The 18,609-nt window shown below is 42.1% G+C and overlaps 1 protein-coding gene across 2 annotated transcripts; it reads right to left on the bottom strand.

Annotated features, from left to right (window-relative positions):
* Positions 1 to 2,274: 2,274 nt before the first annotated feature.
* Positions 2,275 to 10,914, bottom strand: LOC103884746 (tripartite motif-containing protein 60). Of its 2 annotated transcripts, none has more exons than XM_021938919.2 (3): positions 10,830 to 10,914; positions 10,001 to 10,134; positions 2,275 to 4,321 (listed from the first exon to the last, which is right to left on the bottom strand). In XM_021938919.2, exon 3 carries the CDS (start codon positions 3,982 to 3,984, stop codon positions 2,572 to 2,574), a length of 1,413 nt encoding a protein of 470 aa, XP_021794611.2. In that variant the 5' UTR covers positions 3,985 to 4,321; positions 10,001 to 10,134; positions 10,830 to 10,914; the 3' UTR covers positions 2,275 to 2,571. The 2 variants fall into 2 exon arrangements, with proteins under 2 accessions (XP_021794611.2, XP_031520044.1); XM_031664184.1 differs by having other exon boundaries at positions 10,006 to 10,134.
* Between the last annotated feature and the right edge of the window lie 7,695 nt (positions 10,915 to 18,609).

Raw genomic sequence — 18,609 nt, 5'->3', positions numbered from 1 at the left:
ATAGAAAAAGCAAAAAGGAAATCACTTGACAATACATGGCTCAGAAATGAATGGTATTGAAATAGTCAAAATAAATGTGAGAAAATATTCTAAAACAAAAATGAGAAATTCTATTAGAAGAGGGCCACAAGGTGAAGCCTGTTCCAAATTCTTGTTTTCCAAAGTGGGACATCATATTTTAACACTTCAAACTGAAAAATCCAGAGGTATTACTGGAACGTGATTTAGTGACTATAAAAGCAAATACCAAAAGAGCTGAGGAGTTCAAAGTGGCTGCCTCTGAAAAACTAGCAAAAGTGGTTACAGAGCAATATTTGTAATTCAAATAAATTTTGTGAACAATAATTCAAACATTAAACTTAGATTTTTAAAAATTGTGCTTTTGGGCTGGGTGCAGTGGCTCATGTCTGTAATTCCAGCACTTTGGGAGGCCAGAATGGGTGGATCACCTGAGGTCAGGAGATCCAGACCAGCCTGGCCAACATGATGAAACCCCATCTCTACTAAAAATACAAAAATCAGCCGGGCATGGTGGCGGCCACCCGCAATCCCAGCTACTTGGGGTGGAGAGGGGGCGGTGCTGAGGCTCCAGAACTGCTTGAACCCAGGAGGCAGAGGTTGCAGTGAGATGAGATCATTCATGCCACTGCACTACAATGTGGGTGACAGAGTGAGGCTCTATCAAAAAAAAATCTATATAACACAGGAAGAGATACAGATGTCTTTACCTGCCCATGACACGACTATCTCTACGGAAAATCCAATGGAATCTAAACAAGAGCTACTAAAAATGAGTTTAGCAAGCTATAGGAAATAAGATTAATATTCAAAAATTAGTTTTCTATATACTAGTAATGAACAATTAGAATTGAAATAATCAACATAAAAAATTAAATACCTAAGGACAAATCTGACAAAAGATGTTAAATACACATACACTAAAAACTAAATTCCAGACAATTACATAAAAATGCATGGAATAGATTCACTGTCTCAGTTATGTCTACTAGCTGATATGTCAGTTTTCTCCATATTAATCTAAAAAGATAAAACATAATCCCATCAAAAGCTCTAGTCTTTTTTGTTGACACGTTTTTCCAAATGTCATCCATCTGTAATCTATTGAAAGATGTTAATGCCTGAATTAACAGAATAAACCTAAGGAGGAAAACATGCAACTAAGTTAAGATGGATTCTGAGACTAGAGATCAGTTCCCAAAGTGAAGCACTGTAGCTGCACAGCACTAGAGGGTACTCTGTCCAGTGGGAACAGATTATCTACTGGTTGTGTGTGTGACAGAGGAAGACGTAAGAGTGCCATCTTATTTTCTATAGGACTAAGGCAATACTGACAAAGGCACACAAAATAAAAAATAAGGTAAGTTACTTAGAAATACAGAGGTAGGGCCGGGCATGGTGACTCACACCTGTAATCCCAGCACTTTGAGAGGCCGAGGCGGGTGGATCACAAGGTCAGATTGAGACCATCCTGGCTAACATGGTGAAACCCCGTCTCTACTAAAAATACAAAAAAGTTAGCCGGGCATGGTGCCAGGCACCTGTAGTCCTAGCTACTCAGGAAGCTGAGGTAGGAGAATGGCGTGAACCCGGGAGGCGGAGCTCACAATGAGCCGAGATCACACCACTGCACTTCGGCCTGGCGAGAGAGTGAGAGAGACGGTAAAAAAAAAAAAAAAAAAAAAAAAAAATGGAGGTAGACAAATGCAAGGTGAAAGTGGCACTGGACATGGTGGTTCATGCCTGTAATCCCAGTGCTTTGAGAGGCTAAGGCAGGAGAATTGCTTGAGGTCAACACCACCCTGGGCAAAATAGAAAAATAAAAACTTTAATTAAAAAAAAAAAAGGTTCAAAGTAGCTACCTGGCTCAGTGCAGTGGCTCACACCTGTAATCCCAGCACTTTGGGAGGGCAAGGCAGGTGAATCACTGGAGGTCAGGAGTTCGACACTAGCCTGACCAACATGGTGAAACCCCGTCTCTATTAAAAATACAAAAATTAGCTGGGTGTGGTGGTACAAACCTATAATCCCAGCTACTTGGGAGGCTGAGGCAGGAGAATTGCTTGACCCTGGGAGATGAAGGCTGCAGTGAGCAGAGATCCCAGCCATTGCACTGGGCAACGAAGAAAGGAGAGGGGAGGGGAGAAGAGGAAAAAGAAAAGAAGAAAAAGAGGCTATATTTAAATAGCAGGTAGTCCAAGAGTAATGATGAATGCCTTTAATAAAGACTTAATCTTTCTTAAAAGTATATAATACAGAAAAAAATTATTGGGCTTTTATTGGCAATTACAAAAGTAATATATTTTCTTACATAATACATTTATTCAGTAATAGATTTTTCAAGTATTTTACTGTAGACTTTCTAAACTACCTTGTCATTGACCCCATAATTTATCATAAAGTAGGTCCCATAATCATTTTTGGAAGTTGCTGAAACTGAGATAAAAAATGTTGTTTTTAAGGGAAAAACTGGACAAAATACAGAATGGCCAAAACTAGATTCACTGGCTCAGTTATGTCTAATAGGTGAAAGAAAATGAGTCTTCTAATAGTTCATTCAGAATCTGTTACTGTAGAAATTTTAAGAGGTCCTGAGTCAGTTCCAGTATAAAAATAAGGCCAAAGTATTCCTGTAAAATCATCATTAAAAGTATAGAGAAGAGATCTATCATTCAAATTATAAAAGGAAACCTCATTCATTTCATAGTCTAAAAAAATGCCAATCTTACTAGGTGTTACTTTGGGCAGCAGAATAATTTCCTTATGGCCCAATACAATATAATTATTCTGACTAGATCGCCAAATTCCCCATAGTCCATCCTGTACTAAAATTGGTTGACTCTTCCTCCTCCTGGGAAGAGAGTCATTACAGACACCAAGAATCCATTCAGGCTTGTCTTTCACTTCTACTTCCCAGTACTGCCTGCCACAGCTATATCCCTTAGAACCCAGAACAGCTGGGAGGAGATAAAATCTTCTTGGGTTACGAGGTAAGTTTTGTGTTGTATTTCCATACCGCACAGTTTTTCTATCTTCTGAGACTATAAGTTTACGATGTGCTGTTTCAGGATCTAGAATTACATCTACTTGAAATCGCTTGATGATTTTGTTTAGGCCAGAATATTGTGGAGGCAGATGGTAACCATATTCTTTTAATTTGAATGAAAAAGGTTCAGGGAATTTTAAATTTTTATATCTGTGATAGATATCCTTAACATTAGCCAGTAATTCCAGTTCTGACTTCACATGTATGCTCTCTATCTCCTTGAGTAGATATTTTAATGAGGAGGTATAATCTGAAAATTTTGTTAGGCTTTCATTTAGTTGTGCTAAAATATCCATCTCTTCATCTTGTAATTGCCTAAGAACAGTCTCTTGCTGATTTTGCAGAAATAACCTAAGTTGCTCAAATTCAGACTTGACTTCTTCTGCCCTATGTTTTACCTGTTTCTTCAGTTCCAGTGATTTTCTGGTTTGCATAGTTATGACTTTTTCAATTAGTTCCACTCTCTCCTTCCACGGTGCATTATATTCCTCCAGTTTCTTCCTATGATACGAGGCAGCCTTCTTTATGGGCCAAACACAGTGATGCTGGTGATCAGTGGAGAAACTGCACCTTGGACATAAAAGCTCTAGGTCTTTCTGACAGAAGAAAGTCAAAAGCTGATTATGCTTCTTACACACATGCTTCTCTTCCTGCCTCTTCCTCTTGCTTCTTATCTGGAGTTGCTTAGCAAGTTCAGTCAAACTACCCAGCTGGGGATTGCTTACAAATTTCCTTTCTGGACAGCAAAAGTGGCAAAAGGGGCAGGGGAAACTATCATCTAGATCCTTCCAGGACATAATGATGCAGGAGAGACAGAAGTTATGCCCGCAGCTGATGGTCACTGGGTCTTTCAAGTAGTCCAGACAGATGGGACAGCTAGCCTCTGCTCGGAGGTCAGCCAGGGCCGCCACAAATTCCATTGAGCCTTGAACAAAGATAGTAGGTAAGATAATTCTTTTATTTTAGCAAGGTGTAGCTCTCTAGAGCTCACGACCCAGTACACAGTGGATATCCTCCCCAGACCTTGAAATCTGGCGAGCTTTCAGTTTTACTGACTTGGCATGTTAATGGCAGCTTCTAGAAACTTGTTAAGCCCTCAGCTCCTTAGCTTCAGAGTCTACTGCCACGAACACTTCACAGCTTGCAGCCAATTGCATATTAGAACTTAATAGCTGTGCTGCTGCTCTTCCCACTGAATGAAATAAAGTCAAGTTTTCTTCAAGAAAGCAGACTCACATCCAAGACAGGGAATCCTTCCTATGAGTGAGAAAAGACACCACGTTTAAAATCTGATTCCATAATCACAAATGTATTAAACATTCACACAAGAATCATCAATGAATGCTAAAATCACTGGGTAGAAGTTCTTGGAAAAACAAGATATTAATACTGCAGAGATTCACCCCATACATTACTTATTTTTTAAAAAAAAACTAAAAAATATGGGACAAACTTATGGGCTTCCTGATAGGATGCTATGGCAAGTATACAACATTGCCTGTATAATATTCTTTCCAAAAATATTGACCTTCAAGCTAACCATGAGAAAATTAATTCAGATTGTGGAGCATTCTTATAAGACAACTGGTATGCATTCTTCAAAAATATCAATGTCAGGAAAAACAAGCATAAAAAAAGGTTTCTAGATTTAAGGAGAGGAAACAAACATGAGAAATACAATGTGTGACCTCTGATTGCATCTGAGATCTTGAAATAAAAACAAAACAAAATAAAACAAAAAAATGCTGGCAACAGGCTGGGTATGGTGGCTCACTCCTGTAATCCCAGCCAAGGCGCTCGGCTCCCTTAAGGCCAGGAGTTCAAGAGCATCCTGGCTAACATGGTGAAACCCCATCTCTACCAAAAACACAAAAAATTAGCTGGGCATGGTGGCATGTGCCTGTAATCCCAGCTGCTTGGGAGGCTGAGGCAGGAGAACCACTGGAACCTGGGAGGCAGACATGGCAGGGAGCTGAGACTGCAGCATGGCACTCCAGCCTCGGTGACAGAGCGAAACTCTATCCCCCCCCAAAAAAAAAAAAAAAAAAAAAACAGTTGGGAACGAATAAATGTGAGATTCTTAGTATGGACTGTATATCACATACTGTCGTACCAGTGTTAAATTGAGCACAATAAAATTATCACAGTAAGAAGTAAAATGTCCTTGTTGTTAGGAGATATATATATTGATGCACAGCGGGAAGCCATCTGGAAGCCTGAAGCTTTCCGAAGGTTTCCGAAGGTTCCCGAAGGTTCAACAATTTAAAAAAATGTATAGCCAAGTGCGGTGGCTCACGCCTGTAATCCCAGCACTTTGGGAGGCCAAGGCAGGCAGATTACCTGAGGTCAGGTGTTCTAGACCAGGCTGAACAACATGGAGAAATCCTGTCTCTACTTAAAATACAGAATTAGCTGGGTATGGTGGCACATGCCTGTAATCCCAGCTACTCAGGAGGCTGAGGCAGGAGAATCGCTTGAACCTGAGAGGAGGAGGTTGTGGTGAGCTGAGATCGCACCATCGCACTCCAGCCTGGGCGACAGTGAAACTCTGTCTCAAAAGAAAAAAAGAAGTGTGTATATATATAATATATATATATATGTATATGTATATGTATAAATAGAGAAAATATGAATGTAGCAAACAGTTAACAATGGGGGTGAATCCAGGGAAAAGGTATAAGGATGCATACCCTTTCAATCTTTCTGTAAGTTTGACACTTCAAAACAAGAGTGAGGCAGAACAACTTCCTGGCTTGCTTTCAAGACACCCACAGGTACCCGATTTTAAGCAAGTCAAATTCCTCCATCAAAGCTTGCAAGCCACCTAACCATCAATACAGTATTTTTTCCCCTTCATCCTCTTTACCTAGACACTTCTCAACTCTTCTTCTTCTTCTCACTTTCCTCATAACCCAATGACAGTGAGAGTAATATCATATGCATGGTTTTGACATGTGAAATTGGCTCTGTCTTGGTGACCTAGCAAGTTATTTTACTATACAGACATTCTTTTTAGACTAGCAGAATAGGAAAAAATGCAGTAGCCCTAGAAAGTCACCATGTATCAATTATTCCCAAAGTTTTAACTCAGTATCCTAGGGCTGCACAAGCAAAAGCTATCACAACATGTTACAGGAGGCAGTATTTAACAATGTAAGCACTAACATTATTGAGAGGACACCAGATTTGAATCCTGGCTCAGTTATTTACTGTGTATCTTTAGAAAATCAATGTGTCTTTTTTTGAATTGCATTTCTTTGACCTGTAAAATGGGAAGTATAACAACCTCTTTTTGTTATAAGAATATCATGTAAATGGTAGTTAATTCTTGACCAAAGGAGCTTTCTGTCAGATGTATGAGAATCTGGATCCAAGCAAGAGCCATGTATTGCATTTGCTTATTAGTTCTTTTAAATCTTTTTCAATCTAGAATAATGCACCCTAAATCCACCTTTGTCCTAGACTACCCCAAATTCAAGATTTGCCTATTGCTTTTTTTTTTTTTTTTTTTTTGGTGGAGCCTGTGGCCCAGGCTGGAGTGCAGTGGCGCGATCTTGGTTCACTGCAGCCTCCACCTCCAGGGTTCAAGTGATTCTCCTGCCTCAGCCTCCTGAGTAGCTGGGACTACAGGCATGTGCCACCACACCCAGCTAATTTTTGTAACTTTAGTGGAGACAGGGTTTTGCCATGTTGTCCAGGCTGGTCTTGAACTCTGGACCCTGTGGTCGGCCCACCTCGGCCTCCCAAAGTGCTGGGATTACAGGCATGAGCCACCGCGCCCAACATGCCTATTGCTTCTTGATATCATTTAACTTGTCCCTCAGGCCTTCACTTTTCAAACGACTTAAATTTTGTTTCCCCTCATAACAATCTGTTTATAACTCCCCACAAGTCAGGACAGTTTTTCACCCTTAGCTCACCATTCAGAACCCTTCATATTTCATTATCTTCATCTGGCTACAGTCCCCCCAAAGTACTTAACAAAAACAAACAAACAAACATAGGTATCATGCTTTCCCGCTTCTGCAAAAACCACTTTCTGCTTAGATTACCCTACCCTCACTTCTTTCCTAGGACTAAGTTTTGGTCCTTCTAGAGACTTAGTCCAAGAGACATGTCCTCAAGGATAATTATATGTCAGGTACTATGCTAAGCATCTTCCATATAGTCACAGGTTCAATTAAACGACCAGAACAACTCCATAAGTTAGGAGCTATTATCCTCAATTAGAGCTGTAAAAGCCTAGAGCTGTAAAAGTGCAGTCTATGAGAATTTGAACATACTTATCCAACATTACGCTAATTGGCATAACCACTGGCATGATACTCAATCACTAAGTTGTAGTGCTCCTTCTTTACGCTCTCACAGCATCCTATGCATCCCTCTATATATCAAATCAACTTACATTTTTCCTATTTGATATGTTCAGTAGCTCATATTTAATAATGCATCCCAAATATTTTAACAGGGAAAAATGGGCTTGCTGATCCAACACTACACTAGAGAAAACACAGAAAATGCAAACTGAGAGCTAACAATACCTAATAGAATTGGGTTTTCATCCAATTCAAAGTTAGCTGCACGTACTTGGTCAAGTTAATTTCTCTGAGTTTCACTTTTCAGAAAGTAGGAAATACTACTATTTCAGGTTTTAAGCATAAATGAATAAATTATGTAAGACACCTGTCATAGTCCTTGGCATTTAACACATGTACAATAAAAAGTATTATAGGACTATCTCAGAAAATCTCTCAAGAGGTCATACAAATTTAGCTGAATCCACAAACTTATATTATAGCGTATTATAGTTTATGTATTATATGTAATACATATATAGAGATACCTATATTTACTTACATATAAAGCACATTGGGCCAGGCGTGGTGGCTCACACCTGTAATCCCAGCACTTTGGGAGGCCAAGGCAGCGTATCACTTGAGGTCAGAAGTTCGAGAACCAGCCTGGCCAACGTGGTAAAACCTCATCTCTCCTGAAAATCCAAAACTTAGCTGGCAGTGGTGCACATGCCCATAATTCCACCTACTTGGAAGACTGAGGCAGAAGAATTGCTTGAACCCAGGAGGCAGAGGTTGCAGTGAGCAGAGATTGTGCCACTGCACTCCAGCCTGGGCAACAGAGCAAGGCTCCGTCTCAAAAAAGCAGCACATTGGCATTTCACCTAAAAGCTGTCATGTCTTGTAAGGTTGCTAGTCCTGAAATGATTAGTAATGGCAGTAACTTCCAAAGGCTCACTGTAGTAGTGGTATGCTTCAGAAAATTTTCCTATACTAATTTTGGAGTAAGACAGAAGTTTTAGAATTTTAAAATACATTCCTTATTTTAAATAGCCCTCCATATCAGGAAGTTCAGCATCCACTAACACAATTAACTTCAGATAGAACCGAAAATACAGTATTCCTGGGATGCAGAACCTGCATCCACTGGTCTTGAGCATTCATGGATTTCAGTATCTTCAGGGTGCCCTGGAACCAATGCCCTGTGTATATCCAGGGATGAGAGTAACTTGTGAAAAATTCTAACACAACACTACAGAAAACATAGAATAATGGCCGGGAGTGGTGGCTTCAGGACTATATTCCCAGAACTTTGGGAGGCCAAGCTGGGTGGATCGCTTGAGCCCAAGAGTTCAAGACCAGCCTGAGCAACATGGCAAAATCCCATCTCTACAAAAGGAAAAGAAAGAATAGGAAAAGAAAAAGAATACTGTCTCTTACAAACCACTCTTCCCACCTGCCCACACTAAATGTGGCTATGGTAACTCCCAATACTTGCTTAATACTTTCAAATGGGTATTGTTGAGCAGAACAAGAAAGTTAGAAAGTACATGGGAATGGAGTGAGGGTGCACAGGGTGCTCAGAGATTGGAAATATTGAGCCTGAAGAAGTTTTAAGAATCTTGCCCAGCTGGGTGTGGTGGCTCACACTTGTAATCCCAGCACTTTGGGAGGCCAAGGCGGGTGGATCACCTGAGGTCAGGTGTTCAAGTCCAGCCTGGACAACATGGTGAAACCCTGTCTCTACTAAAAATACAAAAATTAGCCGGGCATGGTGGCAGCCTGTAGTGTACTGGAGGCTGGGAGGCAGGAGAATGGCTCAATCCCGGGGCCCAGAGGTTGCAGTGCTGAGATATGGTGCCATTACACTCTAGCCTGGGTGACAAAACAAAACTCTATCTTAAAAAAAAAAAAAAAAAAAAGCGAGTGATTTGCTCACGCCCTGTAATCCCAGCACTTTGGGAGGCTGGTGAGGCCCGGATTACAAGGAATCCAGAGATCAGAGACCATCCTGGCTAACACGGTGAAACCCCGTCTCTACTAAAAAATACAAAAAATCCAGCCCGAGTGGTGGTGAAGCCTGTAGTCCCAGCTACTCAGGAGGCTGAGGCAGAAGAATAAGCCTTGAACCTGGGAGGCCGGATGCAGTGAGCCGAGATCATTCACTGTACTCCAGCCTTTCGTTGACACAGCAAGACTCCGTCAAAAAAAAAAAAAGAAAAAAAATCTTGCCCAATGTCACATAGTAAACTGCAAGACATCATTGGAAAAAATGGTAAAATCAGAAGAAAAAATATACTTTTAAGAAAACATGCACAAAAAAAGGACTCTAGCACAGTGCAAAGGACACAAGAGGTACGCACTCCAGGTATCATTGTGCCCTCCTTTCCCCAAGCATACACACAAATCAGTCTTCTCTACTATTTAAAATCAGGACATTAAGTGAACACAACAGCTCTGCAGGCATGGTCACCACCCTAGTATAAACCACTTCTGTCTCTCTCCTAGATACACAATGGTGCCTCCAATTTCTTAAGTCTGTAGCTAAATTGACCTTTTCAAATACAAACATAATCCTTTCATATTCCAACTGAAAACATTCCACCGGTCTTTTATTACTTTATGGAAGCAGTTCTCATACCTTACCTTGCAGGTCTTGGAGGTCTTGGTAAGAGATTGCCTGGGCCACATCTCCAGTTTCTGATCCAGTAGGGCTGGTTTTTTCCTAAGTTCCCAGATGATGACGCTGGCCTGCGGACTGTACTTTGTGAACCTCTGCTTTAAGGAAAACAAAGCATAAAGATCCAATAAGATCTAGTCCAAGTTTTTTGCCTAGCTCCCCATCATGTCATGTATCACAGTTATAATGTGATTTTACAGCTACTCTGCAATTCTTTACCTAACTGTAAAAACCCCTCATTAGGCAGCAAGCTTCTCTAGCTTGTTTGAGGAATAAATAAAACCTGTGGTAGATTCCAAGCTCTCAGTTTCAACCATCATCATACTGGCTGATTGTTAACATGCCTGCACCTAAAGCGCCTCATCTACAAAGTTGAAATGATATTTCGTACCTGTAAGACCCTTGTGAGGATTAAAGGATGTTTACATAGTTCGAGGGTGCAGGCGATGTAGGCTGGTGGGTTCTCAATTGGCAGCTACCACTTCGCTCCCTTAACTCCCCAAACCCCACTTCCAAACACGTACATTAACTCTTTGAAGAAACATGGCCACTTTATAAACCCTAATTCAGATCATAACATTTAAAGCTTAACTGACGCAGGCCCACCACCCCCATTCTAACTCTATAATCTTGAATTTTTCACAAGAGCTACGCCAGAGACTAAGGAGATCCAGTCGTCGGCAGGCAGCGACTCGGAGGTTTAGGCAGAGCGACTGTTCAGGAAGCACCTGCCCAGTTAAGCCTCCTGGCGAGGCCCTTCTGGGCCTTTCCTGTGGCCTTCCCAGCTCACCTGGAGCAGACGGATCAGTAACCCTGGCCAGAGGATGATCAGGACCCACCAGGCCCACGCGAAGAAGGCCTCAAGACAACCAACCCCGCCTAGTGCGCGACTTCCTGCCTGGGGCTCCGCCTGCGCGGTGGTTGGCGGTTCCCCCGGAAGTGGGCGGGAAGGGCCTGCGCATGTTCTGTGACCCTGGGTGCAGGGATCCTGTGAGGATTGAGAACTGGGTGTACCGTCTTCTGTGATCAGGGACCTGTTGACCCCGACTGGCATTTAATTCCCTTGGCTGTCTTTTCGGATTCTTGTCATTTTTTATTTATATGAGTAAACTTGAGGGTCCAAGTAAGTCTGCAAGTTGGTTTTAAAAGCTTCACCAGCACAGCGTCCCCTCCCAGATGGTAAGGGAGTGGAGAGCTTTGCAGGGTCAACTGCTTCCCATAGCCTGGGGTCGCAAGGTGGAGTCGTTGAGAACTGGCTGCCTTTGAAAGAGAGAGAAACAAACACCCTTTTGGATTAGTTTTTATCTCAGTGGGTGAGTGGGTGGATCTCTCCCACCCTATGGGATTGTGCCCCATCCTATGAACTCAGGTTCACCTGAGGAAGTAACATTTTAGGCGGAATTTGAGGGATGAGGAAGCATTCGTTGGATCAATTGCACGGTCAAAGTCTTCAAGACTGGAAGAAGAGCTAATGTGGAGCCTCTCAACTTTAAAGAATTTAGTACAGACCGGGCATAGTGGCTCACTTTCAGAGGCAGAGGTGGGAGGATCGCTTGAGGTCAGAAGTTCAGGACATAGCCAGGCCCTGCCTCTACAGAATATTTCAGAAATGATTTTTTTTTTTTTTCAATAAGAGACGGAATCTCTCTCTTTCGCCCAGGCTGGAGTGCAGTGGCGCGATCTCGGCTCTTTGCAACCCATGGGAAATTTGGGAACATTAATGAGCTGATGCACAGAGCGAACTTACACATTGCCCCGGTGAAGCAATGGGTAGTGTGTGTGTCTCAGCTGTCAGGGGTCACCTGGACCCCGTGTGAGTCCTCACCTTCAGAAGGGGTCTCCACATACCCTACAGTATTTTTGGCTTTATTAGTTGGTTGTAGGAGGTAACAGCAGGCCATGTTGTCATTCAGTGCAGTAATACTTTCTGTAGGGGGAGCAGGATCAGGAGGGATTTTCAGGGATCAAGGCCACTCACTGGCCTAGCCTGAGCTACTCACCTGCCCATGGAACTGTGATTTCGTGGGGTCCAGGTCCTCCCTACTTAAGAGTCATGACAGAATGGAAGTGTCGAGTGGTGGGGAAGTGAGCTGGCTGGCTGCCCCTGCTTCTCTGCACCAGACAGGCCTCCTCCAGGGTCCTTTCCACCCACTTGCCTCAACCTTCTCACCTCACCACAGGGACTTTTCCCAGCCTCACAGACTGGGTTCAGGGACTCTCTCTGGCAGGATTTCCCCTCCTATCTACTTTTTTGTTTTAGTATTGACTAACCAATAGTCATTTTCAATGACCACTAGTTAGTAATGTACTTCTTACTTGTAGAGTGGTTTACGATTTTCTTAGTTTCTATAAGAGAAGCGTTAAAGTGAACTTAATATGGCCTGAGAAAGACTTCATACATCCACATTTGAGTCCTTGTGGATGATCTGCAACATAGCTTAATAAGTAGAGAGGATTAAAAACGCAACTTAGGAGTATGCACCTGTAACAATAGCTGAGTCTTGGCGAATCCCAGCAGCCACACTTCAACCACTTATACACTGCTGAGCATTCAAACTGTGTTCCAAATAAGGCAAATGCCAAGTGGTAACCAATCCAGTTGTTTCTGTACTTCCGATTTCTGTACATCACTTCGTTTTTTTGTTTACAAATCTTCTTCTACCATGTGGCTGTGCTGGAGTCTCATTGAATCTGCTGTGATTCTGGGGGCTGCTGACCAATTCAAGAATCATTCATTGCTCATTTATACTCCTTTAAATTTAATTTGGCTGAAGTTTTTCTTTTAACAGAAGTAACATAACTCAGTGTTAGAAGTGCGGGATTTGAGTCCATTGCCCATGTTCAAATCCAGCTCCACCATTTTCTAACTGTGGGCCTTTGGGCATAAAATAAAAGAGAGTAAATTAATATTCTGGTGTGTAGTCATTTTTCAGTTCCCATTATTTTTAATGTATTTGATGTCACATTGACTGGGAGGTTATTTGGGTATATCTATTTCTGCACTATACTTTTCCAATGATATATAAACAAAGCTTTTGCGATCTTTTCATTTGTTTTTATTTTTGTTTACTGACACAAGCTTAGGGGAAACAACTCATTGTGTGTTTATAACTCAAATAGTTATGCTTAACTAAATGTGACTTGTACAAACTGAATCATAAATGTTAGGAAAAGTTAAAATATTACAAGTAAACCAAAAATATTTGTGATTTTTCAGCATTTGGTCAAGTCTTTTAAAACAATATTAGCTCTGAAAAGTAAAAAAGGTCTAAACTTGTAATTTTTAAGAACTGTTTCTTTTCTCTTTTTCCTTCCTTTTTTCTGTAGCTACATCTAAGATAAACTTCAAATGTAACAGAAAACCAAGGTTTTTTTGGTTAAGAGTCTTTTCACTGATGGGATTGGGAATAATTGCTGTTCTCTATACTGGAACTTTTGGAGTTCTGTTCTTAGAGTGTCTCGGCTTCTTCTTTAAATTATGTAGACTTTTGTTTAATTAAAAGTAATCATTCCACTTATTAGAAAAGAAGGAGAAGAAAAAGCAAATGAGGAAGAAAGGACTACCAATCCCCCAAAGTGGTTTCCCAATAACTCTGTGGGATTGAATGTTATTTTGCTCATCTGAAATGAGCAAATGAAACCAAAATTGCAAAATGGCAACTTAGACAGTGAAAAATATCTGACCTAAACAACTCCATCTTGCTTCTAACCTTCAAGCTGTCCTTGTTTATTTCTGGGCATAAACTGAACTAACTTTGGGAGGAACTTTATCGTTTGTAGATTAAAACAAACACAATAGCAGCCCTTTTCCAAAACAAACCTCCTTCTTGCCTTTGGACTAGACTGCCTGTGTAAAACTAATAAATTATTAGTTTTCTAATCACAAGATTAGAAATTATGGTTTAGGACTCAGGCAGCTGCAGGCTACAAGATTCTGACCCTCCCTTAATTGTTTCTAAGATCAGTGCTTGTGATATTTTGCAGATGCTGCACTTGATGGATCAGCTGGCATCACTCAGATCAACAGACTGACTCATCTGATCTTGTGTCCCCCACCCAGAAACTGACTCAGTGCAAGAAGACAGCTTTAACTCCCTATGATTTCATATCTGACCTGATCAATCAGCACTCCTGGCTCACTGGCTTTCCCTAATCTTTAAAACTCTGATCCCTGAGAGTTGCCCTTTAAAAGTCTGCCCTTTAAAACTCTGATCCCTGAGTGCTCTGGGAGACCTATTTAAGAAATAATAAAACTCTGATCTCCTGCATAGCCAGCTCTGTGTGAATTATTCTTTCTCTATTGCAATTCCTCTGTCTTGATAAACTGACTCTATCTAGGGAGCTACCAAGGTGAACCCATTGGGTTGTTACAGGAACAGGAACTTGGAAAACAAAAGTGGCCAGGCGTGGTGGCTCAAGAGATCTTCTCACCTCAACCTTACAAAGTGCTGAAATTACTGGCATGATCCACCACAGCCAGCCCAACTATTTTTTAATTTTTTTTTATAGACAGGGTTTCTCTAAGTTGAATAGGCTAGTCTCAAACTCCTAGACTCAAGCAATTCTACTTGCTTCATCCTCACAAAGTGCTAAAATTACAGGCGTGAGCCACCGTGCCCATCCTGTACTAAATTCTTTAGAGTTAAGAAGCTCCACATTGGCTCTTTTTTCAGCCTTGAAGAGTTTTGCCATCAAATTTGTCCAGCTAATGCATCTTCATCCCTCACATTCCACCTGAAATGTCACTTCCCCAGGAAAGACCTTGCTGAACCTAAATTGGTAGGGTGGGACACAATCCCTCAGGGTGGGAAGACCCACCCACTCACCCACTGAGATAAAAACTAATCCAAAAAGGTATTTGTTTCTCTTTCAAAGGTAGCCAGTTCTCCACGACTCCACCCTGCAACCCCAGGCTATGGGAAGCAGCTGACCTTGTGAAGCTCTCCCCTCCCTCACCATCTGGGAGGGGACGCTGTGCTCGTGAAGCTTTTAAAACCAACTTGCAGCCTTATTTTGACCCTCAAGTTGCTCATAAAAATTTTTTTTTAATTGTATGAATCTGAAAAGATAACCAGGGAAATTAAATGTTAGTTGGAGCCAACACGAGCCTGATTACGGAAGAGACTGCCCCAGCACTCCTCAAAATCTTCACACTCTCCCTGCACCCAGGACACTGAACATGCACAGGCCCTTCCCTCCCTTTTTCCATTTCCACTGGAACCGCCAACCACGGAGCAGGCTGAGCCCCAGGCAAAAAGCTGAGAACTTTGCAAAGGTCTTGTGAAACATTCAGACTCCTGGTCCCAGAATTGTACAGTTAGAATAGGTGTGGTGGGCCTGCAAAAAGTAAGCTTTCAAGATTATAATCTGAATTAGGGTTTATGAAATGGTATGTTATCTTCAAAGAATTACTATGTGTGTTTGGGAGTGGGGGCAGGGAGTTAAGGGAGTGAAGTGGTAGTTGTCATTTGAGAACCCACCACCCTACATCGCCTGCATCCTCCAATCCATGGAAGCATCCTTTAATGTTCACAAAAATCTTTAAGGTATGGATTATTATTTCAAATGTGTAGATGAGGCAGTTTAGGTGTAGGCATGTTAAGAATCATCCAGAAGGGCCATGGTTGAAGCTGAGTGCTTCAAATCTTCCACAGGTTTTATTTGTTCCCCAAATAAGTTTGAGACATATTTCCACCAAGAAGCTGATAGTGCCATGGGGGATTTGGATACGTTAGGTGAAGAATTGCAAAATTAGTTGTAAAATCAAATCTCAACTATGATATTCAACATAATGGGAATCTAGGCAAAGAAACTTGGAGTAGTTTGTGGATTTTTTTTTTCATTTTGAGACAGGGTCTCACTTTGTCACTCAAACTGAAGAGCAGTGGTGCCATCATAGCTCACTGCACCCTGGCACTCCTAGGCTCAAGCAATCCTCCTGCCTCAGCCTCCAGAGTAGCATGCACCACCACACCTGTATATTTTTTCTTCTTTTTGTAGAGGGGAGGATCTGGCTATGGTGCCCAGGCTGGTCTCAAACTCCTGGCCTAAAGTGATTCTTCTTGCCTGACCTTACAAAGTGCTGGGATAGCAGACTTGAGCCACCATGCCCAGCTATGGACTAGAATTTTTTTCAGCCTCCCAAAGTGCTGGGATTACAGGCTTGAGCCACCGCGCAGGGCCGATTTTTTTAATAATAGGAGTTTGGTGTGGCACAGATTCAAGATATTCCAAAGACTTTTTTTGTTTCTCTTGTTTCTGCTGACTGTAATGATAGATATTCTGTTTATAGAGAGCACCTTTGACAAAATTAAAGGGACCACAAGTAAATTGGCATAAAGCTTTTTCAAAGAAGTATAATTCTTCAATTCCCATATGATAAAAAAAGAACTTCCTCATTGAAGATTTAAGAGTAAAAAGTGAACCGTACATGTTTATGTGTATATATATATAGTTAACATAATGCCATAAGAAAAATTTTAATTTTCATTAAATATTTATAGGTAATATATACATATCATGTGAAATATTTATATATAATATATACATATAATGCTACTATAATACAATAAAAATGTTTATAATTATATGAAATTTTAAATATATATTAAAATATGTTTCTAAAGTACATAAGTATTGCTAAAAATTAAAATACATGAGCCAGCAAGGTTCTTTCCCATGTGGCTACCCCCAGCTTAGGTCCTGCTGAAGGCTCCATGCCTTTCACTGAGTCTCCCTCACCTGTACCCCTAAGGTGATTCTCACTGAGATATTCTGTTCCCAGCAGAGGCTCAGAGATGCCTTGTGTGCACCAGTCAGGGGTTCACTGAGGATTGTGAGCTCCTTATGTCCTTGCAGAACAGATTCGTGGTCCTCCATCCAGGGCAGGAGCACAACACAATCCATCTTTTCTTTTTCTGTTTTGAGTCAGTCTCGCTCTGTCACTCGGGCTGGTCTTGAACTCAGGGCCTCAAGCGATCCTCTCCATTCTATCTTCCAAAGTGCTGGGATTACAGGCTTGAACCACCCGCCCAGCCTTTGGTTTAATGTTATGGTGGAATCTGGCCCCATTCAGCCTTAAGCTTTTGGAGTTTCCTTTCCTTCGTACCATTGGTCAGACTCCAGATGCAGTCAGTGTCCTCCTGACTATAGCCTTTATCATCCTCTCTGATTGCATCTTCTGCACTAAGATGTGAAGATTTGAAGATTTCACTTGTCCCCTGTTCCTACTTCCCACTCTTCCATCAAATCTCAGACTTCATCACAGGAGGGTATTTTTCTGGGAAGGTAGCCCTAAGTTTTTTTATTTACTTATTTATTTTATTTTATTGTTTTATTTTTTTTGAGATTGAGTCCCACTCTGTTGCCCAGGCTGGAGTGCAATGGCCCAATCTCGGCTCACTGCAACCTCCGCCTCCCCTGTCCAAGTGATTCTCCTGCCTCAGCCTCTCGAGTAGCTGGGATTACAGGGATGCACCACCATGCCCGGCTAATTTTTTGTATTTTTAGTAGAGATGGGGTTTCGCCACGTTGGCCAGGCTCGTCTCGAACTCCCGACCTCAGCTGATCCGCGAGTCTTGGCCTCCCAAAGTGCTTGGATTACAGGCGTGAACCACCGCGCCTGGCCAAGTAGCCCTAAATTTTAACCAGAAAAGTGCGCCGGCCGGGCGCGGTGGCTCACGCCTGTAATCCCAGCACTTTGGGAGGCCGAGGCAGGCGGATCACGACGTCAGAAGATGGAGACCATCCTGGCTAACACGGTGAAACGCCGTCTCTACTAAAAAATAGGAAAAATTTGCCGGGCGCGGTGGCTCACGCCTGTAATCCCAGCACTTTGGGAGGCCGAGGCGGGCGGATCACAAGGTCAGGAGATTGAGACCATGGTGAAACCCCGTCTCTACTAAAAATAGAAAAAATTAGCCGGGCGCAGTGGCGGGCGCCTGGAGTCCCAGCTACTCGGGAGGCTGAGGCAGGAGAATGGCGTGAACCCGGGAGGCGGAGCTTGCAGTGAGCCGAGATCGCGCCACTGCACTCCAGCCTGGGTGACAGAGTGAGACTCTGTCTCGAAAAAAAAAACAAAAAACAAACAAAAAAAACTGCTATGCCAATTCTATGATTTCTTCTGCAAATATTAGCCTCTTTCAGTGTCTTATTTACCAAGTTATAAGACTTAAGAGGCTCCTCACAATTACTAATCCTTCAGCCTTGAAGATTTTACCCTCAAGTTAGTCCAACAAACTCATACTCGTCCCTTAAAATCTACTTTAAATATCAACTCCTCAGGAGAGACCTTGGTGAGTCTGAGTTGGTAGGGTGGGGCCTAATCTCCAGGGTGGTAACTACGCAGCCTCTCAACCAGAGACGTAAACTGATCCAAAGAGCTGATTATTCCTCTTACACGTTAAAACTAATCACCCTGGCCGGGCGTGGTGGCTCACAGCGAGACAGGCGGATCGCTTGAGTCCATGAGTTCGAGACCAGCCGGGGCAACATGGCGAAACCCAGCCTCCACCAAAAAAATACAAAAATCAGCCGGGCGTGGTGGCGCGCGCCTGTAAGGTGGGAGGATC

This window comes from Papio anubis, chromosome 3 (genome assembly GCF_008728515.1).
Source record: "Papio anubis isolate 15944 chromosome 3, Panubis1.0, whole genome shotgun sequence".
NCBI lineage: Eukaryota > Metazoa > Chordata > Mammalia > Primates > Cercopithecidae > Papio > Papio anubis.
This window is presented reverse-complemented; position numbering and strand designations above follow the sequence as displayed.

Coding starts and splice junctions, on each gene's coding strand:
- LOC103884746 (XM_021938919.2), bottom strand. CDS start 3,984: ATGGAATTTGTGGCGGCCCTGGCTGACCTCCGAGCAGAGGCTAGCTGT.